The following is a 25,051-nucleotide window of genomic DNA, read 5'->3' as shown; positions in this document are numbered from 1 at the left end:
GAGCTCTCCAGGAATTTGCTTAGGCAATGCTACGTGAAAACGTCTGTATGTCTTCTGTTCAGAGCTGGCTCACAGAGAAAACAGTCTCAGGTATATTTGACCCCATAGATCAGTTCTCTCTGAAATTTAATTGACACTTATAATCTCGCATTATAGCCTGCAGTAGTACCCCAGGCTCTGCTCCCCATTCTTTCTTTTGCTGGGTAGGTTCAGCTCTTGCTGAGGTTGAGAATCCCCCTGGAAGGGGCAGGACCACAGTATCTGGAAAGCAGCGCAACTGCAGCCCACAAAATGATCCTGCCATTGTGTTCTGTACACACAAAAGGAGCAGCAGCATCTTCCCCTCATTTGTATTTGAGCAAATACTGTAAACAGAAGTACCCCAAATACAAGCCAGATAAATAGGGATGTGCCTGTAGCACCCCCACCTTTCTAGACCAGAGGGCCATAGACAGCCGTCAGCACTTCTCCCAAACACCGCATACCCATACCATCACTCTTGGACTGAGGACGCGGTTCACTTCACTGCCTAATGTGGTTTCGCAGAATGGTTGTGGCCCATTTCAGTGGCCTTCTGGGTGCCAGTGGGGAACCGCATCCTGCATTGCCACCTCTCAAATATCACCAGCCACTTGGTAATATTTGCAAGACTACTGAAAACATCAGCATCTCCTCGTGCTACATATGACTCAAAGACAGCAATAAGCAAGAAATAAGAAAAAAAAAATAAGAGTTAAAAATTTTTAAATATGTTTTTTCCCCTCCATCGCTAACAGAAAACCATCCATAAAACACTGGGAGAACAAGCCAGAGAACATTCATGTACAACATCAAATATATAACTTGTGTGGATGTATAAAATACCTGAGTCTATACTGCACGGGGTTCGCATTTGCCCGTTAGCATGTCATCTTCGGAGCGCTGTTACAGACTAGCGACCCACCACACACTTTTCACGGAGCAGAAAAAATAGGTTTAATAGTAAAGCGTGTTTGATGTAAAGATTGGATGGAAGTACATCTAAAGCTAACGTAAGGCAAACGTAAAGCCTAAGACAGACATTTTGTTCCCGCTAGCAAACTAGTCAACGTGAATTTTAGTGTAGCCAGTAGAGGGCAGTCAAATGCCATCACAAGCAAAGGCAGCGCGCCCGCACAGACCGGAGAGGACATCCGCGCCGGTACCAAAATAACATCTTACAACTGGCAGCGATTACGGGAGCCTGTTGCGGAGATGTTAACGGTCCCCGAACCGTTAACAGCTCTTAGTGGGGAAGCGTCTAGATTTCTCTTTACCGCAATTTGCGTGTGAACTCCTCCTTAAACGTCCATGTTTTAGGAAGTAACGTTCCCTGTTATTTCCTAAAGTAATAGGAAGTTCACTCAGTAGAAGGGCGTTTTCCGAGAAAAGACCCTGTAAAAGCTCTCAAGAAAATATTACTTTCCTTACCATCTTAGCTGACTAGGGAAAACAGAGAACCTGACAAAGAGCAGCTCATTAGACGATGAAAATCCATCGTCATTTATTATCTCTTTCCCCCCGACCCCAAGAAACCCTAAGTGTAAATCCAACTGATAAAGGCTATGTTTTCTGGTGAAGAAAATGCACCGAGCCAGCCGGCATTTTAGTAGCAGTGTCCGCACAGAGACTGAGAGCTCCTATAGCCAAGATTGTCTCCATGGCATCAGTTTGGCCAAACCTCCTCGCCGTTTCGAAGGTCAGGTCAGCTCTGCCACGCGGAGCAGCGGCAGGAACGCGAAGCGCACGCGTCTCTAGTGGCAGAGCCTGGCTGCTCAGGGAAGCCTGCTTTATCGTCGCGTTACTACAGACCGGTCTCGGTTGGCCTTCTCGCAGCGCTACCGTGGGCAGAGCTGCTCCCGTACTGCGAACGGCAGGGAGGAAGGAGAGCATCACCACGCTCTGCCCCAGTGTAAATCTGCCTCTGGAGAAGGGAGCGCCTCTCCACGCGGATGAGCTCCACCGAGGCTGGCTGTGGCGCGACACTCGCACCCCCGCCGCCTCGGCTTCGCCTCCTGCATCCACCTTTCGGGTCTTCACCTCCGGGTTCGGCACCGTCGGCTGCAGCAGACACAGATCACGCCACGTGAGGCAAAGTGAAAGACATTGCCTACATGTCAGGAAACTGTAACACTCAGCCCAGTTTCTCCCCTCAGTGTTTTCCACAGACGGATACAAGCTGGACGCATCATACCGCTCTGCTGATGGCCTAGAGCGGCAAGGGGAGCAAGCCCGCAGTCAAAGCACATCTCTTGCTGTCTCGGAAGGGGGAAGAGGAACTGCTTTTGCTGTTTTACGTCATTTGGCAAGCGCTCTGATAGTACTGCGTTATCCACGAGCACAATTAACACCCTAATTCTCCTGGTTCCCTGGGCTACTGTATCCTCATGTTTCTCCACAGAAATCAGCAAAGGGTAATGGCAAAAATCGTCATACAGAAAACACGTGGTGAAGCGGTAGGTTGTTTTGGTTTTTGTGTTATGTGCTCTGAGTAAGTGCCACTTATTTCAACTAATAATTCAGGATATACAGTCCTCGATATAAACGAGCTCTGAACTTCTAACTTACAGCACAAGTAAACAAAATAGATTTACATCAACCTTTCCAGCTTTCATTATAACCACAGAGAAGCAAAAGGAAGTGTAACAATAGATGTTCATTTTTTGTCACAGACCTTTAAGGTTAAGCTGAAGCCATGGCACCAGTAAGGGGTGAGCAGAGGACTGGTCTCCAAAGCTCGTTCAGGAGCACTACAGTTTACAGAAACAAACTCCCTATCAACAGGAAGTGCTTCCGCACGTCAGCCCATAAACAGAAGATGCTCTTTAAACTCCTAAAAGCATTAAACTCCTTTAAGTAACTTCTCAGCTCACTGGGGTATTCCAAGACTTCACCCACATAACCTCCACAAAGCTGCAACAACAGCAAAATAGGGGGGGTCCAAAATAGGGGGGTGGAATCAAGTCAGAATATTCACTGTGCAAGTAGTCAGCAAACGCTGAAGAGATCAGGCGTTAGCAACCCGCTGCTATATAAGGAAGCAGCTGTTTTTATCTTTTTCTTTTTTTGTTTAGTTCTGTGAAAGTCACTATTTTACCTCATCGATATCTGAGCACGTTACTCCGTTCCCTGTGAGCCCTTCAGGGCAGGGGCCGCACTGAAATCCCTCGGCTGTCTCCGTGCACCTGACCCCTCTGAAGCAGGAATTGGCTTCGCACTTGGGTTTAGGGCGCCTAGGAGGCGGGGTTGGAAAATTCACAGTCCCGAAACCTTTAACACAGAAAGAACAGCCGTTTTAGTGATTAGAAGAAACATCTATCATGGCTTTCAGCTGGCAAGCGCTCTGCAGAGATCCCCGTGGCGCAACTCAGCTGAGGACCGCGTTTCTGCCCCGCACAGCAAGGCTGCAGGAGCTACCAGCTGCACTGGGGCTGACAAGACTTCACGCTGGGAACAGCCCCACACCTCGCTGAGCCCCCAGATGGTGGAAGTTAAGCCTATTTCGTTAGGTCTGTGTGCTGCTCTTGGCTACACAGGGGAGCCCTCCTGCTAGGTTCGTTCCAGCACAGACCTGCAGCTGGTCAGGGGAGTGAAACCGCGAAAGCCAGGGACCTCAGGAGGCCAGAAGGACTCCTGAGAACTGAAGTTTCATGGTACGAGGCACTCCTCAGGCTAAAGCAGCAGCACTACCCTTTCATATCAAAGGCAGCGCCATGATTTCGCAAGAGCAAAATCTGACCATCTACAAACAAGGGGAACAAAGCAGCAGCAGTTGGCAGTAGGTGGGATGCACAGCAGGACATGCAGTACACTGGCTCAGACACACTGAGGCCAGCCCTGGGGAAAAGCAACATTTCCAGAGACTCCGGCTGGTGCTGAACGTTGGTACCAATGCACGGGCTACATCTTTGCATCTGCACAACTTAAAGACATTTTCTTTGGCACGTGCACACAAAGTTTAACCTGGCTGGAGCTCAACTGAGATATAATGTTTTGATGTGGCTGATAGTTGGGGAGAAGCGATTAACTAAAAGGCCTAATGAGTTTAGGCCTACCATGCCACCCCAGGAGGGAATATCTTTGGTTGTCATAGCCAGCGTACGCATGTTTTGATTGCCAGTTGTATAGGAGGGCCACGCAGTGGCCTTCGGGAAGGCATTTATTTCTTCCATTTAGCCAAAAGATGGCCACTGTTTCACTTGGATCTTACTGCTGTTCACCAATGACTACCTACTCAGAATTTTCAGGTGAAATCCATGGGATCCTCCTGAGCCTGAAAATACCAACTGTTACGGAACAGAATTCCTCACTTATCCTTCCACTACAACTGGTGATGAGACATTTGCAGCCAGTGTCTCCCTCCCAGGGACGCATGGCACAGCTCTGTGGCAGAACAAGAACCGAGATGGCAGGGTGAGGTGGCACTGCTTGGTTTAGAGGGTTTTTATCCCCCAGGAGATAATTGCCAGGGCTATAGAAACTGAAAGCTTTTTCCCCAGTGGAAATCTATTTTAAATTTGTGTCAAATACATCTAGGATTTTAGACGCACTATTTTTTAAAAAATGCTTTCCAGACACCAAATAAATCTGATGTAATCAGAATTAGTTTTAAAGTGACTGCATATCTCATCTGGTTGCCTTTTACAGGCAATACAGGAATACTCACCACATGCTTGGCACTCAGCTATGGTATTTCTCAGAAAAGTTGTTTCCTTGACCTTCAGGATATAGAAAATACACATTATTTGGATAAAGGCAGCTCTGGTTTGCACCTGGCTGCCAGAAGAACCGTTATCTTTTTCCCCAAAATACCACTCAAACCATGCAACATACGTACTACATCTTGAAAGGAGATACTCTTCATACGCCATAAAACTAAGCTCAGTGATAATGATCATAATTTAGTTCATCCTTCAACAGAACCTTTAAGAATAACAGGCTTAACTAAAGGCATATGCCAGCAAATCCAGATCTGAGACGCACCAACAAGCAGAACAAATTCAATTTCAGTTCCGTGCAACAGACCTACCTCTGTCTATCAACGAGCTAGGGCAGTTGCTGTAGTTCTCCACTTAAAACACCAGGTTTTCTGGATCTGAATATGCAAGTCGCCTGCACTGCCACATTCAGTGAACCATCACAGAGTGCACAGGACCTATGCAGTTACTTCTTCTCCACTGCACCATGCCTCTGGGGCAATGAACTCTACACACTTACTGCTTACGTGAATTCTGCCCTGACTCTATTAATAAAGTCACAAACCAGCAGATTTCATGCAGAAGCCCTTATACAGTACCTGTTGTCTGAGAAGGTCTTTCACATCTCCCAGTATTTGGTTCATCTGCATCATCTGACTCATCAGCTGCCTATTAAAATCACCTGCAGAAAAACAGTAATGAAAAAGCATGCACATCGCACATAGATCTCTTCCATTTGCCATGATCATTTCTGAGATACAAGATGGAATCATCTTTAATAGCCAAGGAGGGGGACATTGCTTTTGCTTAAGTCCTGTAGGAATGCTTTAAAGGAAATATAATATTTAGCTTCAGTTTTTATAGAGGGATTTGCATGACCTCGAGGCCCTTTGGACTTAATTCCACGGTATATCCAAGAAACAGGCAGAAAAAGCAAAAACTTCTCTACAGAGAGTAAAGCAATACATTTCTAACACTGTTTCAGTGTCTAACAATATTGACAACTAATGCCACCCACGCTACTGGTTTCTCCCAGGCCTGAGACCTGCAACCCTATGTGAAGCTTTATGGTTTCAAGACTGAAAAGGAACTTTTTTGTGATAACCCATTTGGGGGAGCCAAGAAATAGCTGTCCATATAATGGCAAGTCACCCCGTGTAAGTATATCTTGTGTCACTACAATCAAGTCCTGCTCATTTTTCAAAGAGAACTCACTCAGCATTCCAGGCGAGCTTGTGCTGCAGCTCTGATCACGCATCAAAAGCAGCCCCTCTGACCAAAACAGCAGTTTTAACACCTGCAGCCCTCATTTGGCTTTTCTTCCTGTTGCAGCTCATCTTACCGTACAGAAGTCCCACGGCTGCGTTCACTTCTGGTGGATGTAGAGCAAGGGCTGCCTCATTCGTAAGGACTCACAAAGCATCTACTCAACACACTTACAATCACGCATCAAAAACCTGTTCTCAACACCAAATAACAAATTAAAGACCTCTAACAAAAGAGCAAAAACTATAGCTATAACAAGCCACGGGGGGGGAGCAGAACTGACCCAAGATTTTCACATGAGACTCATTCGTTAAATGAAACATTCGTTTTGACCCAGTGACAGAGAAGCAGCATAGAGTATGTTTAACACAATAATACCCTGTTCTTTGTTTGTAGCTCCCTGCTGAGTTTGTAGCTCTCTTGAGCAGTTATTTCTTTACTTCTCTAAGTTGGTATGTCAAAACAAATTTCATAAATATATGCTTTTTTACATTCTAAGCAGGCAGGGTATTCCGATATCATGTCCAAAGGCTTCAGGGAGGTTTATTCATGTGTTACTTGAGAGAGTATTGAAAGCGTACATGAAAAATTCTTTTCTTAATGTTTACCTCATTGTCTTGTACTACAAAGCATTTCTAAATGTTTCCAAACGTTCTAGTGATAATTATTCTTCATATACTACATTTTCTTGATTTCAGATTTTCTCACCAAAACACTAAACAAGTTTAAAGACTTGGGAACCACCTGTTCTAGAACCTGCCTCCGTTCTAATCCCAACCTTTTCTTACTTTTATCTGGGGAGGAAGGCAGCAAGACTTAACTACGTCATGGGTATTTCAGAATCCCACAGTGGAACCTGGCATGCAGGCTGTCAGGACAGATGTAGGGGTTTTTTTGTTTTGCTTTATTTTTTTAAAAAAATATTGGCTTAGGCTGTATTGATTGTCATCTGCAAAAAAATTCTCAAGATTTCAGATGCTTCTTTCTTGGCTAGCATCTAAATCAAAAACAGATCTATGTTGTACAGTTAAGTTTTGCAGACCGTTAAACTTTAAGGTGGACTAAACAGGTTATATTGCCATGAATCATACGCACTGTTTGCAAATTTCGATAGCAAAGCACTACCACAAACAGAAAGACTTCCCATGATTTTTTTTTTCTCTTGCATTTAAAGCCAAGTCCTATGGTAGGTACCACCTGTAGCAGAATGACTGATGATGCATGGCAAGAGGTAGACTTCAGAGAGGCCTTTCATGGGACTGCTTGGCTGTGGTGTGCTGCATGGGGGCATTCAGGGGTGGCTTCTCCCAGGATGGAGCAGGGCAAACCAAAGGTGCAGCCTGAGGCTCAACAGTTACCTGGTCCTACCACCCTGTCTCTCTCATCCACAGCCCATCTACTGAGGTGACTCCCCAGACCAGCTTGTGTCCAGTTCCCATATTTTGAAATGGTAATGACTTGGATAACAGGATGGCTTTCACAGCAATAATTAAACTCAGAAACAGATCTGAAAAATTACTGTCCAACGGGGAAATGAAGTCTCTTGACATACTTATTCTCCATAAACCTGAAATCATGACAGTGACACAAAGTGCTTGGCTCAGGAAGCTACCCTGTCCTTCTCCTTCCTTGTTTCATACCCTAGGCAGGACCTTCTACAAGGCCTTGGATTTGGAGCAGGTGACCAGCTCTGTTGCACAGCTAATCGGCCCAGGCAGGGCAACACATAATCACTAGCCGGGGAGACTGCAGGACCCCATATAATGCTTCATAGACACATGAGCCTTTCTTCTAGCTCTCTTGGGAGCGATTTTGGTTTGAACACCCTACTGCAGGCCATCTGGCAAAGTCAGAGTCATGGAGTGTCTTTCAAAGAGATTTTGGTTACTCAGCCAAATCAGAGACTCAGGCATGATTAAAGTATGCATGATGGCTGATAACTGAACAGTCTCCTGTCAGCCTGTAACCTAGTACCCAAAGAAGGCGGATGTAGAAGTTGTGCATACAAGATGCAAGTGGGCAGCAAAGGGAATTATTTATTACAGGAGCTATTTCCTCAGACACATAATGGGTTCTTTGTCAGACGTACTTGACCACACATTCAAAACTGACCAGAGAGATTCATCTACTGAGTACAAAGCACAAAGACTCCACCTCTGGGTCAAGAGATCCATATACCACGAATCGCTGGAGGTTGGGAGAGCATTCGGGAAAGTAACACTATAACTGCGTTCTCTCTTACACTCTTCTGTTTGGGTCCATGACAGCATACTAGACTAAAAGAATCTTTGGTCTGACGCAACACAGACATTTTTATTTTTCTACATTATGTCAAGTCCAGCTACCATAGATGAACTAGAGGACCTTCACAGGTCCCTTCCAACATGAACGATTTTGTGATTCTGATTACATGTGGCGTATTGATCTCACCTGCCAAAAAGTATGGGTCTTGCACCATATTTTCCTGCCAGCATGGGAAGATTCGAATACCCACGCTCCACCTCTATCCGATCATAATACTCCTCACCTTGCAGCTATACTGCTTATAGCATCTCAGCTTCACAGACTGAGCACTGAGGGGCGGCTGCTGCTGCCACAGTAGCGGCAATGATCAGGACTCTCAGTCGAGGCCAAGTACCGTTATTCAGGTCCTAAGCTCTCACACGTTTTCTGATTAAAACACACATACATATGCTTATACCAAGATACATAGGTGTCATATCCCTACACAGCTAAGCACTTGCATTCCTGCTTTTTCTGGCTAAAGAAATGGTTGTGGTTATCTGATATATTGCTCCTGCAAAGGGTATCATGAAACATATACAATGTGCGAGGCAGCTGAGTTAATATTGCTGTTGGAACACTTGCACCTCTTCCTTCTGCGGATTTGACTATGTAGACTTTGAGTATATTCATGTGAGTTTTTTGTTTAATGTAATATGATACTAATTCCATTTGATAAGTAAATGAACTTGAGAGGCCAGTCCAAAAAGATCAGCCAGGTGTAGGTAGCCAGGGAGACAGTATCTCCCTGTGTTACTATGGTTGGAATTATTAAGGAGCAGAACGTTACAAATGAGAACAATAATTCTGCAATTTGGAAATCTTGCTCACTGAGCTGTGAGTTTTTCCAGGAGGAAACACTGAATTACACTTTCCTCCTATCTGCAAATGTTGATTTAAGTTGATTTAAGGAGGTTGATCTAAGGAAGAAGAAAGAGGCCTTTGGTAATAGAACTCTTCATATTTTTGGCTAAGTGTATAAATGTTAAAGAGCAAGAAAACAGACGTGTGTGCCACAGATGATTTACATAGTTAACAGGCAAAACAGATACTGTCATCGCTAAGCAGCTCTGATGCCCACATTCATGTAATGCACCCAGGATGGTCTCATATCAAAACTGTGTGTCTTGTCCCCCAACAACACTGAATCTCTTTTAATCAAAAATAGCAATGCTGTAGTTTTCTGGAGGGTGGGGGAAAGGGTGAGAGAGAGAGAGCAAGCTTCTCATGGATGCTATTTCAAACCTTAAACTCACATTTTTTTGTATCATTGTTGTCACCTATCAACATACTGCATGCATAGCGTGAACATGTTGTGCTCCCTCACGCCCACACTGGAAAGGCAGATTGACAGGGTTGGGCAGGGAGTCCAGATGAGGCAGTCTAGCCCAGGTTTGCTCTGTTGAGAGGCTGGAGAGCACCTTCCCCCGTCACAAGGGAGGGCATCCAGACCCCGTGGGACCTGCAGGAACCCCAAGAGACGCAGCTCCTTCCTTTCTTCCCTATTTCTAGCTCAATCTCCATAATGGGACGCAGGACAGAAACTGGTTTTGAAACAGATTTCCAGTCCGGCAGGTGAACAAAAGCCTCAGCTAGCTTGCGGCAGGACTAGCTGCTGCCTTAGCATGGCTTTTCCCACAGGAACTTGTGGGCTATCTAACGGCAGCACCAACGCGCTCTGCAGTCCTGTGGTCCTCATCCTCGCCTCGTCCCTTTCCCTCTCTTGGCCACCTGATGACCAGCAAAAGGTGAGTACTGGCCATGTAGATAAGTGTACTGATAGGTCTTGCTCTTCTAACCATCTGCCTGTTTTCATAAAGCCTGTAGGAGTGTATCACCTTTAACGCTACTTACTGTTTGCAAGTCCAGTTTGAATAGTTAAAATATTATTAAAACTGACATGCACAGCACGATCACGTAAGTTGCACTGTCTTATGAAATTAGGCTGAAAAGCCTCTCTTCATCACCACAGACTCTTCTTTCACTAGGCCAACAACTCACTGCTTTGTCACCTGCAACGGTGTGATTGTTTTCTTTTCCAGATTGAGCTATTTCTAAAATATTTTCAGGATATTATCATGGCTGTAATTCAGTCCAAAAATCAGCATTACTCATCTTGAGTTTCTCCACGTTTTTAATGCTTCTTTGCATTGATATCCTAAGGAACCAGAGCATTTTAACTCCCAACTGCAGGTCTTACCAGTGTACTGAGGAACAGGTTCAATTTGTTGAAGGAAACAATCCTGCAGATTCCCCACCTTGGCAAGTGATCCTCCTGTTACCACCTTCAGCTCATCTAGTGTATCCTGGAGTCACAGAAGAAATTGAGAGATCACAGTTCTGGTACAACAATGGAAAAAAATGTGAAATACTGGAAGAAGTAAATTATTTTTTCAGATAGGATCTCCATTTCCTAAGCATGCAGAGCTCCTTCCTACACTGTCCCTTCAGGACCACCCATCACCATCTGAACTGTAATAAAATCCCAAATTTTTGCATGGTAGATTTTCACATAGCTGTGGTTTTGTTCTGATTTTTTTTTTTTTTTTACTATTTAAATTCATACACTCTCATACCAGAAAGTTCACATATTTTTATATCTGCAGTATATAAAAATGCTTTTTTGTTGAACTGAATCCAGAGCACTCTTTTTCCCCTCTCAGACAGGCTCACATTCACGTCAGGAATGTGGGCACCTCCGTAATTCTCCACATAAACAGGCTCATTTTCTAGTCTGCAAAGAAACAACAGGAGGGGGCAACCTTGGGGCAGAATGCCTTGGGCCTTTGCACCCAAGGAGGCATGTTTTGCATTAACAGCAATGAAAGATGCTTGTGGAAGATGCTGTTTACCCTGGACTGCTGATATGGAAATGACAGGAAGCAACATCAGGCCCCTGGTTGGTAGACAGAGGCAGAAAAATGACTGCATTCACACAGCTGGGGTTTCGACCCTCATCTGTCCCCAGAGGAGTCCCCCCCACCCCTTCCTTGTCTCCTCAGTCCATGTGGCTTATAGTGAAGTGGAAAACTAAATAGACAGTCAAATGTTGCTCATGCTGAACAGCCACAAGAAGCTCATGAAGAGCTGCCCTTATTGCATCAACTAAGCTTAGAAAAGGTCTGATCCGTGAGAAACACCTAGACTACAGTGAGGGAGGCTGACAATTTTAAATACGCTAAAAATTGTTTACAATTTTTAACTGCGAAACTCTTACTGGGTTCAATGAGGCTAAGATTTCGCCTGTTCCACAGTGAACTTGTTTACATTTCTGTCCCAGATTATTGGAATATTCAAGTATTACTAAAGCACCATTGTACAGAGTTTGGCTGCTGTGAGGGCAGAGGTCTGGACTCAGCAATTCAGAGGGTCCCCACTGGTGCCCCCGAGTGCTCAGGCTGCTTCCAGTTTTCCTGCTCACCTGTGACTTCTTTTGGAAAGTGCGTAACTCTACTGACGCCGACCTCTGAGACAGAGTCAAAAATGCTTTTGGCAGGTCCCGAAGGGCACCTACTTGCAGGCAGTCCACATACAACTCTATCATGCTCGATCCCTGCTGCAGGCCGCTCAGCCTCAGGAGGACAGCATGGGGTTTCCCATCAGCCAGCTGGACGTTGCTAAAGACGACAGAGTTCAGCCTCCCATTGCTCTTCAGATAGCGAAGTGCCACTAGTGCAAAATACACAGAATAACTATGAGAGGGTAGCAGATAATCCAAGCCTGATCAAGGAAGATCCTGTGGAAAACTACCATGGCTCTGGTATTGATCCTCATGTCAGCTCTGTTAAATGCATCCCATATGCAGATATATGTGGTAAGAATAAATGGGATGTAGACTCCAGAGCTGGATTACCAGAGCTCTTGTGTGACTCCCCATTTGTGAAGCACTGCTGCCTGCAGAGCGTTTTCCACTGCTTTGGCCAGGCCTTTTTAAATGGCTCAAACGATGAAGCTCAAACGATGAAGCTTTTTAAATGGCTCAAACGATGAAACGTCACCTTAAAGGGTAATGCGCTAAAACACACAGCGATAAAGATAATGGGCATAGCTGACATGCTGGCAGTCAGCACTTTGAGAGATAGCCCTAGAATTACTGTGTAGCAGAAACGTACCACTAGAACATCAGTTTCAGTAAAGCATATTGCATTAGGCAAAGCCGACTGACAGCATATCCAACTGCATCATTAAGAAACAGAACCAAGCAGGGATTATCTGCATTTCGTTGTAACAAACAGTACATGAAAACAAACTGTAAGCCAGAGAAGACAACCTGCCCCTTTAGATGACTAACTGTGCTCTCAACTCTTTCTTCAAGGGTTTAGTGAGTGACCTACTTGATACTTCCAACACAACACACTCTCATTTAACAAAGTAAAGTGCACCGTCAAAAACACAGCAACAAACAAAAAAAATTCTTACACACTAAGTAATATTGACAAATGCACCTTTCTTTAGGAAACTGGATCTGCAAGCTAGATCACTTAGAGCTGCTAGCTAGTTCTCTTTATCAAATCTCTCCCTGTCTCTCTGAATGCCTAAGGATATCCTCTGAAGCAATGAGCTGGTGCAGCTAGAGAGTATATAATTATTCTACAATGTTAAAGAGATCTTGTTTTAAGGAACCCGTTTTAAATATCCCAGCCTGATTTCCTCATCTTACATGCACTGAGGAGTCAAACTGCACACATATTGAGCTCCTAAATAGTTAAGGGCTGGCTTTTCTGAACATCTGTTTGAAGTTCACAGAGAGCTGCCACTATTGCATCAAGCGAGAGCTCACAAATACTCTGACCTTCAAGAAACACCTAGACTAAAATGAGGTCAGCTAAAAATTGTGGATATAATGGAGGGCAAAAACTCTTAATAGCTTCAGAGAGAGCTTCTAATAGCTTCTAATGCCTAGTGAACTCGCCCTATTTCTATTTGTTTAGTAGTGGAGAGAAAGGAAGATGATTTGTTAAGGTACTCTCCTTGATGCTGTGATATCTCTGATAGCAGGGGACATGCGGCTAGTAACTCAGAAGATCCCTGACAATCTTTCTAATTGCTCGGTCTAATGACTGAACAAATCCAGATTTATACCAGCATGAACAGGGCAGAACACGTCTTCGTCTTTAAAGCGTACACTAGTGCTTAAGTCCCAGCAGCTGTGATCAATATCTGGAATGTTTTCACTTCTGTCTGTGTCAAAACGCTGCCAGAGCTGAGATTTCCGCAAAGGTGCATGAGGTCACCAGTAACTTGCTAAAAGGTAGCGTTTGTTGGCAAACTCAAAGATTTGGCAAGACAGAGTACGTTGCAGGCGTTTTACTTATGTGAATACTATGCACACAGGGTTGTATGAAAGCAAGATCCTTGGATGTAGCCCATGCATACAGAGTGACCAAGTGCAGCAGTTAGCGAAAGAAAGAAGAGATGGTGGCAGGGCCCAGAACGGACCGATGGCGACCTGCCAGAATAGTTGGAGGACAAGGAGCAGTCTGGCTTGGAAGGAAAATCAAGAATTCCTTCCTCAGCCAAAGCCAAATATCCATCTGGTAAACTGGAATAGGCTTTTGAAGGGACATTTTGCTGGACCACAGCCTCAGCAAGACTTAACCCATCCAAGCCCCTGCATTACCTGTCTACTGCCAGGATATGCTACACTGACATTCCCGAGAGTAAGCGACTTGCCTGCACTGTCTAAGATACAGATTTTCAATGAAGCTGAAGTAAATAGGAACTGCCTCACACAGTTGCTAAGTTACACCAGTTTTATGTATTTAGTGCTATTTGTTCTAAGAATGTATCATTCAAAAAAAGACAAGAAACCCTCGGACCTATTTGAGACTTTGCCTCGGTGAAGTACGTTGGTTTAACCAAAACAAGTTAGGCAGTTGCCTAGTAATTCAGATGCACTTAAAGCACCTTCACTGAAGCATATATCAATTTATCTTGTATCCGTAAGACACATTTATCATAAACTGGTGAAAGCAAGAGTTAAGCCAGTGTACATAAACTGAATGGATAACACGGCAAAAAGTTACCTGACATCATGTAGGTAAATCAGTGCATCTTTCCAGCCAGGCAAGACCTTACTATGAGCTCAGCAAAGCAAAAGCAAAAATAATTCCATATAAAAATTGTGCTGTAAAACATTCAACTATTGCTAACATATTTGCAATCAGATATGCCACAACAAAATCAGAATGGGGGCAAAACATTTGGAACGTAGTTTTCAAACGTGGCACTGTAAAAGATAACTAGGGCCTGCTTTGGGTTACTTAGATCAGAATCTGAGTGCATAAGTGGAAATACCACGCAGACGGAGCACTATGCCCGCATGCACTATTCCAAAAGCCCAAATATTTAGACTTCAGATTTTGCTAAGACGCCAACACTGGCTCACCACTTAAGTGATGATCTCCAGGCTTGAGAGGATCACAAACAGCCCCCGCACTCCATGCTTTCAGCTCATGTGACGGCCTCCTGGATGCAGTTTAACTTACCGAATGAAGTAGCCATATGGGACACTGGACACTTCCAGAGAAATCACGTGTGAAGACACTGTGAAACACTGCCTACTACTCTCACACTGTCATACGTCTTAAACAAGGTGCATTAAAACAATAAGGAGGCAACAAGATCTCCGTGGTACAGCTGAAGAAGCTGAGAAAAGCCTCCCTCTGTTTGGCTTAGACCCGTGCAATAGTTAGGTTACAAAAGTCCTCCATCTACTCAAGGTATAAAGGACATGAGTCACTGCCAGTACACATTTCTTTATGTTGCCTATATTTAAACCCCAATCCTGCTACAGACACTTCTCAAGTACAATGCAACCAAACACACCGAGGACAAAAACAAAAGAAACTCTGCAACTTTGTACCAAAAAGCCTCTTAAGTCTGTTACCTAAATCACACCTAAGTATGGTATACATAGATATCAGGCATGAGAGACAGAGAGAGAGACAGAACATGCAATATACCATTTGTTTAGCAATAAAGTCGGTCAATTTTAGGAACTGCAAGACAGTTATTGACAAGGCTATGTGGCCACTTCTTATGCGTCTCCACCACACATATAGCATGAAAGACTAGTTCTTATTCCTTGGCCTCCGAAGAAATTTGCCAGACCTGATAAAACTATTAGTGTTTTATCTAACTCTTTCCCCTGTACTTTCCAGTAAAATGTATGCTTTTCTTTAGCGTATGGAATAATTTTCCTACATATAAACTGAAATTTCTCAGTAGAATTCCTCAGTATAATAGACTCAGCTGCCTGATTATAACATCAGCAGAAGCAAATCGTATCAGCAGTGAAGTCAATGGAGTAATGATAATTTTCACCACTTGATGATTTGTCATTGAACCTTAATATTGCAACATATCCTAGATCTGAGACTGATCTGAGACTCAGAGAGTGAAGTTCCCAGTTTCTAAAAATCTGCGAAAGCTTCTGCTTTGACTGTTAATGAACTGATTCCAATAAGCAAAGAACAAGCATTTTAATTCACCCAAAAGATCCCTTAAGTGCTAGGAATGTTTGTCTTGCACAGTCACATCCGACCTCCAGGGAAGAGGGAACAAGAACCCGCCTTTCATATGCATGAGGCAACATGTGCATGTGTCCCGCACATTCCTGAGTAACAAGAACCAGAGATTGTCCCAAGGGGAAAAAAAATAAAGAAAAACAACTTGACTCCTTCCTCCGATACTCTTTTCTTTCTCTCCCTTCTCAGCATATCTCAGAGCAGGCTGCAGAGATACCCGCTGACTGGCGGGTGTGCTCCCCGGCCAGGAGAGCAGCATGCAGCCAGGGGAAGGAAGCACAAGCGGAGCGAGAGAGGATGCTCTCAACACCCTTACCACCTGAAGAGGCCCCGTGGTGACAGCATGCAAGCAACAGGAATGACTCAAGCACAAAGGTTAATCACAGTTTCCAATGGCCACCCATAACATACCAACAACCACGGATCCAGCAGTAGTTTCCCTCTACCTACCCCAAACAACTCACCTTTATTCACCCGTCCCATTACTGTGAATTCAAAATACTTGCTGTTGTCTGCTGACGAATACAGGCCAAATATGGTGGCTGTGCTCTTTGACTGCAGGTTGAGTGTTGTGAGCAAGTACACATCATTCAGTGTAGGATCACTGAGGGCTTGTTGCAGAAAGTTTGTTACCATTCTCTTGTTGGAATATGAAAGAAGATCAAAAACTGAAAAATAAGATGGTTTAAACAGCAGTTTAAATACAACAGCGAGCTACGAAGAATGTAGCCTGTTCATCCCCATGCCACCTTTTGGAAAACACAAACTCATCTCTATTTCCATATGGATATTTTAACCCAATTTATCCTCTCTAAATGAATAACCTGAAAATAACACGAATAATGTGAAAATATTATACAGATTTTGTGCAACCTATCATCTGTTAGCAATAGATTCTATAAATTATTGGTAGGTTTTTAAAACAGAAATACCTAGTCTTCAAATTGAAGTTACTCAAATATTTTCAAGTAGATCTCTAAGATGTAGCCCTTTCGAGATGCACCTCAACAGAAAGCTTTTTAACTTGCTTCTGATTTTACAAACCCACATGCTGATGCTCACATTTCAGTCAGACTCAGAACCTTCTTCAGACAGGAGATTTCCAGTATGCTTATCCTCAGAACCATTTTGATGGAGTCTTGCAAGGGCATCAATTAAAATGCTAAAAAGCCAGGTAAGCAATATGATATTCATAACCTCCTTCTCACTTCACTGACTCCTCAGAAGATGTATTATATAAACAAGACTCGTCTTTCCCTTTTGGCACAGATAACAAAGAAAGACAGGCCTGACAAAAAATAAGCCTGAAGGCATAGTGAAAGCTGCTTCAAATTCTTCTCTTCAGTTTTTGCACAACGCATTAGCAAAGAGCCTGAATATTATACTCTTAAGTATGTCAGCTACGCCCCTTATGGCACAGAAGCAACAAACTGGGTTTTTCCTCAGTGTTCCTAAATCCGTGATGTCTCCAAACTCCATCAGCTGTTCCAGTAGGTTTCTTGGTAATCTCCTACTTAAACCTACTGCTATTAAAACATCACATATACTATTCCCTTCCAATAAAGACTAATAAATAACTGTGTACAAGGGTTATTTAAATATTAGGATATATTTAGCCAGTCACTCAACAGACCTGTCACAGCTGGGCCATATTTTTCTCCCAAACCAGCATGACAGTACAGAGCCGCCACCAAAGAGCCCTGACACAAGGCAGGCAGCAAAGGCACGTGACAACACGTCGTGCCATGGTCTGATTCACGCCCACGGCTGCACCGCAGTTTAGCTTCATAGGCTGGAAAACGGTGGACCTGTGCAGACGCGTATCCTCTACCCAAACTCAGGTCAGGTCACCTGAACCTCGCACGGTTCCTCAAAGCAAGCCTGCTGACAGAGGTCGGGGCCATCCTGCTGGTCGAGCGTTTCTGGGCAGGCGGAGGCTCGTGCACGCCCGCTCGGATGGCGTTACATGGGTGCACGGCCCTACCCAGAGCCATGTGGCAAACCCCGCTCCCTCAGCAGGAATTAGAGCCTGGCTGCATGCTCCTCCCATTGCTTGTTCTGGAGCTGCCATTAACTTGGACATTAATGTCATTTCCAAAAAAGATTAATGAAGAGATCTTTTCCTTTCCTCTCATAAAACTGTTGACACATAGATCTACAGTCTGTTTTTAATAGCTTAAGTCTACACTGCTTTTGGGTCCAAGAATCCTGTGACTCTACTGGGAGTTTTCAGGACACTACAAAAGACGAACCAGGCCCTTGATTTGCAGGCACTTGTAATATTGTTGTCAAACAACTAAGAAATGCATATCTGAGAGGGATCTGGTCAAACTGCATGCCCTTCATTCAGTTCAGATCTACAAGCTCTCCAGGACAACCGCAGCTCCCGCTGCGACCAGTGATCCAGAGGGCGGAGGGGAAAGGCTGGCTGCTTCATCGTATTCGGTCCACAGAGAGCAAAGGGACTGCCCAAGCGAGAGACTGCAATGTAACTCACTACTCTGTACAACAGCATTTTGCAGGTAATAACCATTCATAAAATACAGCTGTGTCTCCTCAGCCAGAACACCGGAATATAGCACTTAAGTCTCTGTTAGCAGAAAATAGAGATATACGCTCTGTTCAGTACTTCTAGCTCTACTGGCATATTTTATATGAATCCTGATGAGACAAATTAATCTCAGATGAAGTCAAACACTTAAAAATACAGGAAAAATATTTTAAAGGTAATAATTAAACACTAGCACACTTCTGTCAATGTCTATTTTCCACATTTATGGAAAATTCTTATTGAACATTTTGAAATTTGCGTATTTAAATGAATGTTCAGATTGTTTTGGCAGTTGAGCTCCCATAAAGCACATACATGCTGCTGAAGGATCCACTTGCGTCTATCAAATCCTTTCTTGAGATACCTCCACTGACCAGCATGTAGACACTCTACACGACAGAATCCACCCTTTAGGGTAAATTATTCACTTATTAGCAAAAGTGGCCAGAGAAGAACAATGGGGTTATGAAAACTCTTTCTACATCTTCAACAGAGTTTCAGGCAGAGACAGCTTTTAGACCCGACAAAGATAATTGCTTGCTTGGAAGGAAGGAGAAAAAAATCCACAAGAATTTCAGATTTAATTTTTTGAAGAATAATCTCTTAGTTCCTTTCCTTGGAAAGGCAGACTTGAAAACAAACTGATAAAAGCGGACTGCGAAACCTGAAAGGCGCATGCAGCTGGCTTCAGTTCATGCAGTGAGCAGTGCAGGCTTAAGCTTGCCCCCAAGCACATGTGCGCGCATGCACACCCACCCGTGAGACTGAGCCCACCCTGGTGTCTCCCAGGGATCTCCGTACTGCTTGCCTTAGAAAGGACCTGCATGCCGTCCTATCATAATGCTGGCAAGGCATCAGCTACATCTGGAGAAAGCGGCAAGCCACTTTTTGCAGATCTGCCACAAAATGTCAAGACTGGCTCTGTACATAAGAGTTAGAAGACACGGTGGGAAGCCCTTAAAAGAAGAAGGAAGCGTGTAGAAATAAAATCAGTGGCACAGGAGAGCAAAAAATACATCCTTCCTTCCCCCTAACTCTGCTGCAAGGTTACATCAGCTTTCTGAGCCCCCTGAAGCTCTGTCCCAGTCACAACTCTCTGCCATGACTGCAAAGGTAAGCATTGCTCCACTCTGTCCCGCACTTTTCAAGATAACTAATGATGCTTTAGACACCGAGGGTGAAACCCTGACCCCCTGCAATGATTTCTGACACTCTAATGAGGAGAAAATTTCCCAGCTGAGAGCGAGCTCTTTGGCCGCCCACTGCCTCCACCAAGCTGGAAAAAAACCTCAGCGTTTCACTGTACTCTTGTCTCTCTGCCTCCGTTCTTTAAAACGCGGTTCTCGATACGACGATCAGCCTTCTGAAAAGGTTTAAACCAAGGAGGACTTCCAACGGCTCTGGGAAAACGCGGGCCGGTTAGGCTGACCGGCTTCACCTCCGCCGCCGGGCGCCCCGGGGGGGCGGGCAGCGCCTCCCGCGCAAACACCCGCTTGGGGCTGGGGGCTCGGCAAGCGCCCGCGCCGCCGCCGCCCGCTCCGAGGGCAGCGCAGCGCAGCGCAGCGCAGCGCAGCGCAGCACGGCACGGCCGCCGGCCCCGCGCCCTCCCCCGGCGCTTACCTCGGGGGCCGTCGGGCTGCAGGGCCAGCGGCAGCAGCAGCGGCGGCAGCAGCAGCAGCAGGGCGGCGCCGCGCTCCCACCCCATGGCGGCCGTGGGGCGCGCCGCTCCGCACCGCTCCGCGCCGCGCCGCGCCGCGCCGTTTAACGGGGCCACCCGCGTCCGGGGAGGGACGGCGGCAGGCGGCAGGCCATTGGCGGGGGCGGGCGGGGGCCGAGCCGGGCCGGCGGGGGCAGGGCTGGAGCCCCGGGGTTGGCGGGCAGTGCCGCGGCCGGGCAGCCCCCGCCGCAGCCCCCCGCCGGCAGCAGCGCCGGCCCCGTCCTGGCTCCCCTCCATCCGTCGGGGCCCGGCCGGGCTGTTGTGGGCCGCGGGCCCTCGCGGGGCTGCGGCGCTCGGCGGGTGCCGTTCCCCAGCGGCAGGCAGGAGGGGTGACAGGTCTGGCGCCTTGTTGAGGCCCGAGCCCCTCTTCGAGGAGCCCTGGTCTAGAAATTGAACCTGTTCAATGGCGTTACGTGCAAAACGGCTACAGACGCCCTGGTGCGTAAGCTTGGTCTTGGTATGGGTTTTAACTTGCCCGCTGTTTCTGAGTCAAGAGTGTCACCGAAAGGGGTTGTGCAGATCGGACTGGAGCAAATTTGGTTTCTAGAAGAGTCTTGACTGGCAAAGTGCAGAACATATAATCTGCTCATTTCATTTAGAGAGCTCAGGAGCATGGGGGCAGCTCAAACTGAAAGCCTTAGGGTTACTGAAAAAAGGTTGCTCATGTTAACAAAACCCCAAACCTGATGATTTAACCAGCCTGTTAAGAAAAGACCCTTTCCCTTTCAACTACACAGATTTTTCAGTCTCGTATGTGCCCCCAGGATGCCATTATTCCCTTGCTCCATCCATCTTTCCCCTCCACTCCATCTACTCCAGAAAATTGCAGCCTCTGCATTGCTGAAGTTAGGAAGGTGAGCAAGCAAACCCCTTGGGGCTGAGGAGCCATGCAGCCCCTTCCCTTATACCCACGTGGAGTCTCCCATCAGGCAGGGCACGCTCCTCTGGCGCTTTCTGCTTGCAGAGGAAGGGATCTCCCAAGGGACTGCATGGCAGAAGGGCTGCAAGGCGCTTCTCCCGCTCCGCAGCCAACAGCTTGCAGCCCGTTTCCAAACCTGCTCCGCTACCTGCTGCCTCCCATCCCTGTTTGCGTTCCCCCAGCCTGCAGATGAACTCCTGCCGGGTCAGAAGGGGACAGGAGAACGCCAGGAAGCCATGGCTGCCCCCCTACCAACCTGCTACCCAGCACACAGTTGGAATAGCTGGAGCTGTCTGATACTATTTACATCATAAAAAGAAGGACAACAATAGGAGGGAAATTGTATGTTAAATGAACAAAATAGTGTTGATTCGTGTTCAGTCACATCAGGCTTGGAATATACAGCTAATGAGCACCGCAGAGAACAGCCCCTGGGGGGTCACTGCGTGCGAGCCAAGACACAGCACCGTCAGGGCTGGGGCTGGGGCGCTCGCTGCGAGGGAAGGCTCTGGCCGTGTCACTCCACCACCGCAGAAGGCATAGGTGTGGGCTCCTCCTCATCCACCTGCAACGGTGTTTCCTCTGCCTTGAGCTGGCCTATATTCACACCCCTTTTAGTTGCCCTCCCTGCATGTTACATCCCCCATAACCTCAGGACACACAACACTCCTTAGGCTGCGTGTGTAACAGTGTTGCCCCCACTCCAACTGCACGGCATTTCTTCCTCTGCCCAACCTCTCCAGGCTGGAGAGTGCTCCCCATATGCAGCGTGCCCCAGCACAGCGTTCTTCCATCCCCTCACCCCCCGGCACTTCTGTATGCGTCCCCACACAGCAATAAATCCTCCCTTCTGGGGAGGATTTCGCTTCGCTCCCTGCTCCCCTGCCTCTGTGATGGCAGCAACAGGACGACTTGGTGGTGTCAGGGCTGGCAGAGGGCAGCAGAGCGGAGGGAGAAACGCGGCAGGTGCAGGAGGATACGGGACAGGGAGAATCAGCAAGGGGAGGCTGGAAGAGGCTAAGGGAGAAGGCAAGGACATGGAACAGAAAATGAAGAACGAAGGACTTAAAGTGCCGCAAGCTGCCCAGAAAGAAGCCTCAGTCCTGACTTCCTTCCCACCTAAAGGATGGAGACAGCACAGATGCTGCAGAGACTAAATACCGGGGCGTAGAGCAGCCCAGATATTGTTCTCTGGTTTGAGTGCGAGGAAGGAGAAGCCCTTTGTCACCAAAGAGCATTCTTGGAAAAGACAGGTTTAAATGCCTGAGGCAAAAACACCATGAAGATGTACAATCTTCACGGGTCCATACTAATGTATTCAGTCACTGTAGCCGACAAAGAAAGGACAAAAGGATAATGAAGTTTTGCTTTTACCTCTCTAAGCTAATGCCCTCAAGTATTTGCAATATTATTTGCTTTATTATGTAATTTCTTTGAGTTTATCGAAATATAGGAAATATTACCTTGAAAAATTTCCCCATCTGTCAAAAATTTTTAATAAATAACTTTAAAATATCATCTTACTTCTGATTTAGTTACAGTAGAGTCTCTCGCACTGATAGCAACAGGCTCTCTGGGAGGCATTATGAACCCATTAGTGCTGGATTCCTGAGGGCCAAATTCTGCTCTCGCTCTGCCTGCAGTAAGCACCAGGAATGCACATCCGAGCAGAATCTGGCAAACAGAGCGTGCTCACAACAAAACGTCACAGAACAGAACAAGTTCACAATGTATATAAACAGAAGTTTGAATCCATGTTTAGATGAACTTAGCCAGCACCATAAAGGTCTCTGCAAATTTTTCCAGTTTTCATTTCTATGTTCAGTTTTACTACTGGAGTACGTTACAGACTGAAGGGGATTTTGTGCTCAAGCACAACCTTCTTTAAGGGATTTTCACAAAGTATAATGTTTATCTGCTGTCTAGATAGGGCTATTTGACCTTCTAACCATCATTTTCAGTAACAAAACAAACGGAGTTTTAGCTATTGCCTTTTCACTCTTGTGTATTCTCTGAAGTACAAACTCCACCTTAATTTATTGGAGCTCAATATTTTGAATAAGAATCAAAAAGTGGTTATTGGGCAGGGTATCTTCAAAAACGTTCATAAAGTCAATAACATATATGGAAGTTTCTTACAGGAACATAAGACTAATTCTTAGCACAGGACCTGCAAGTAAACCTCAACTCAACTGTTAAATATTTGTCCTGCTTAATTTATGTAAATCAACAAAATTCTAAACATAGAGAATACAGAGAAGCTGCCAACACTATAGATTTTGCTTTACAGAAATGCAGATGACTTGTTCCAATTCCAAGTAACAGGGTAGGGGAAGTAGGAAGACATCTCTGCTGCTTTATTCATCTTTCATATTTCGCTCCTACTGTGTACCAGGAAGACTCACTATTTTCATGGAATTATATGGATGACCTAAGGATCAGGACACAAGTGAATCTAAGATACAGAAGTCTTAATACAAGTGAAAGCCAAGTGCAGCACAGCTCTAGACCGCATCCCTCCACCTTTATTTGGACGCTTACAGGTTTGATCCGGCAACATTTTCATTGAAAAAAAATGTGTACAACACGGTTTCAAACACACCGGTTTCCGAGGAAGTTTTGCTTTCTCAGGAACACAGACTTGAGCCCACTTTTCCAAGTCAAGGCATACAGTCATTCTCAATGGACCTAACTACCTATCATTTCCACTAAGAGGAATTCCACTCAAGCAACCAAGAGGAAAAAACTCACGAATAGCTTTGGGATAGGGGAGGGAAGAGGCAGATTGCCTTTTTTATCATTGCTTTGGCTTCCGCAATAGTGCAGAGATGAATTGGGCCCTAAGGCACTGCAAGAAAAGTTCACGCTCCTAATTACCTCCTAAGCATTCTTGCAACCTGCATCAGAGAGGAGCCATAAACTGGCACATTCTCATTACAGAAACAGCCATTTAGGATCAGCGCTATTAAAAGCCACTCTCACTTCCAGATCTTGCACATGGCAGCAAGGGTGATTGGGCCTAAATGAAGTACCCACAAAGACGGATTAGGAGTTAGCGGGCATGAAAGGAAGAGAAAGGTGTCCTTAAGAACCTTTACCTTACATACCTCTTCACAGGGAGAAATGTAATCAGCCCTTTCTAAAAAAAATCACAATTTTCACTATTGTTAGTATTGCTAATTGCATATTTTTTGAGGAAAAAAGGGTATTTCTTTTTCCTTGTTCCTCATGATCTGGAGCAGAATGATCTGTGTGGTAGGTTTTGATGGTGACGCTATACCACAGATTTTATGCAGATCTCCAACTGTGCAAATCCAAGGGGAGGGAAAAAAAAAAAGCTTTGCCCTTGCTCTCCTCTTCTCTTCATGAGCAGAAGACCTCAATGAATGAGGCTAGTCGGTGCAACTTTTTTTTTTTTTAAAGGCAGTGTGATATTTTTCCTTCGTGCTCAGGAAGGATAAAAACATTTGACTTGACTTAAAATCTGAACAATAACAAGCGCTACACGATGTCTGCAGGAATGTTAAAATGAAATGGCAGAAAACTTGATGCCTTTAGAGGTCTACAGTAAAAAAATGCAATTTATACAAAAAATAAAACTCATATAGTATGATCAAAGCTGCTTGTTTCCAAAGCCAAATGACCGATGACCGCTGTTTACATTCGCCCAAGGGTCAGAATTTTTGTCCCTGTGAAAAGTCGTTAACCGCGTATGAAATAAAATCCAAAAAAAAAGTGGGGTGCAGAAATACAGAAGTCTAACCAGCTGTGTGCCATGTGCCACAATGATCAAATCACCTTCCTAAACAAACAAACAAAAAATATTTCTAATAAGACAAGGTAGCGTTTTAGAAATCGAAGTCCCCGCCCCGCCCCGGTCCCGCTGCCGTGGCCCGCCGGGATTAAAGGGCCTGACGGGGCGGCGGCTGCGTCCCGCGCCCGGTGCCGGCCGCTTCCGCCCGGGCTTGGCCCGAGGCGGGCGGCCGCGCACGGCCCGGGGAGAGGCAGGTGGGCGGCGGGGCGGCCGCTGCGCTGCGCTGCGCTGTGGCCGGGGCTCTCGGGCGCCGCCAG

General features: G+C 45.7%; 1 protein-coding gene across 1 annotated transcript in view; it reads right to left on the bottom strand.

Moving 5' to 3' along the window:
- LOC138064653 (thrombospondin-4-like) overlaps window positions 1-20,049 on the bottom strand; it is a 37,649-nt gene extending 17,600 nt beyond the window's left edge. Inside the window, exons 1-7 of the mRNA XM_068928231.1 lie at window positions 19,965-20,049; window positions 16,258-16,461; window positions 11,686-11,933; window positions 10,465-10,570; window positions 5,315-5,397; window positions 4,685-4,736; window positions 3,116-3,288 (exon numbers count right to left, since the gene is read on the bottom strand). Of these exons, the coding sequence (XP_068784332.1) occupies window positions 3,116-3,288; window positions 4,685-4,736; window positions 5,315-5,397; window positions 10,465-10,570; window positions 11,686-11,933; window positions 16,258-16,461; window positions 19,965-20,049 (951 nt within the window). The remainder of the gene's footprint in view (window positions 1-3,115; window positions 3,289-4,684; window positions 4,737-5,314; window positions 5,398-10,464; window positions 10,571-11,685; window positions 11,934-16,257; window positions 16,462-19,964) is intronic.
- Window positions 20,050-25,051: the final 5,002 nt, after the last annotated feature.

The sequence above is a fragment of the Struthio camelus genome, chromosome Z (assembly GCF_040807025.1).
Source record: "Struthio camelus isolate bStrCam1 chromosome Z, bStrCam1.hap1, whole genome shotgun sequence".
In the NCBI taxonomy this organism is placed as follows: Eukaryota; Metazoa; Chordata; class Aves; order Struthioniformes; family Struthionidae; genus Struthio; species Struthio camelus.
Note: the sequence above shows the minus strand (reverse complement) of the source record. Positions and strands in the feature narration are given on the sequence as shown.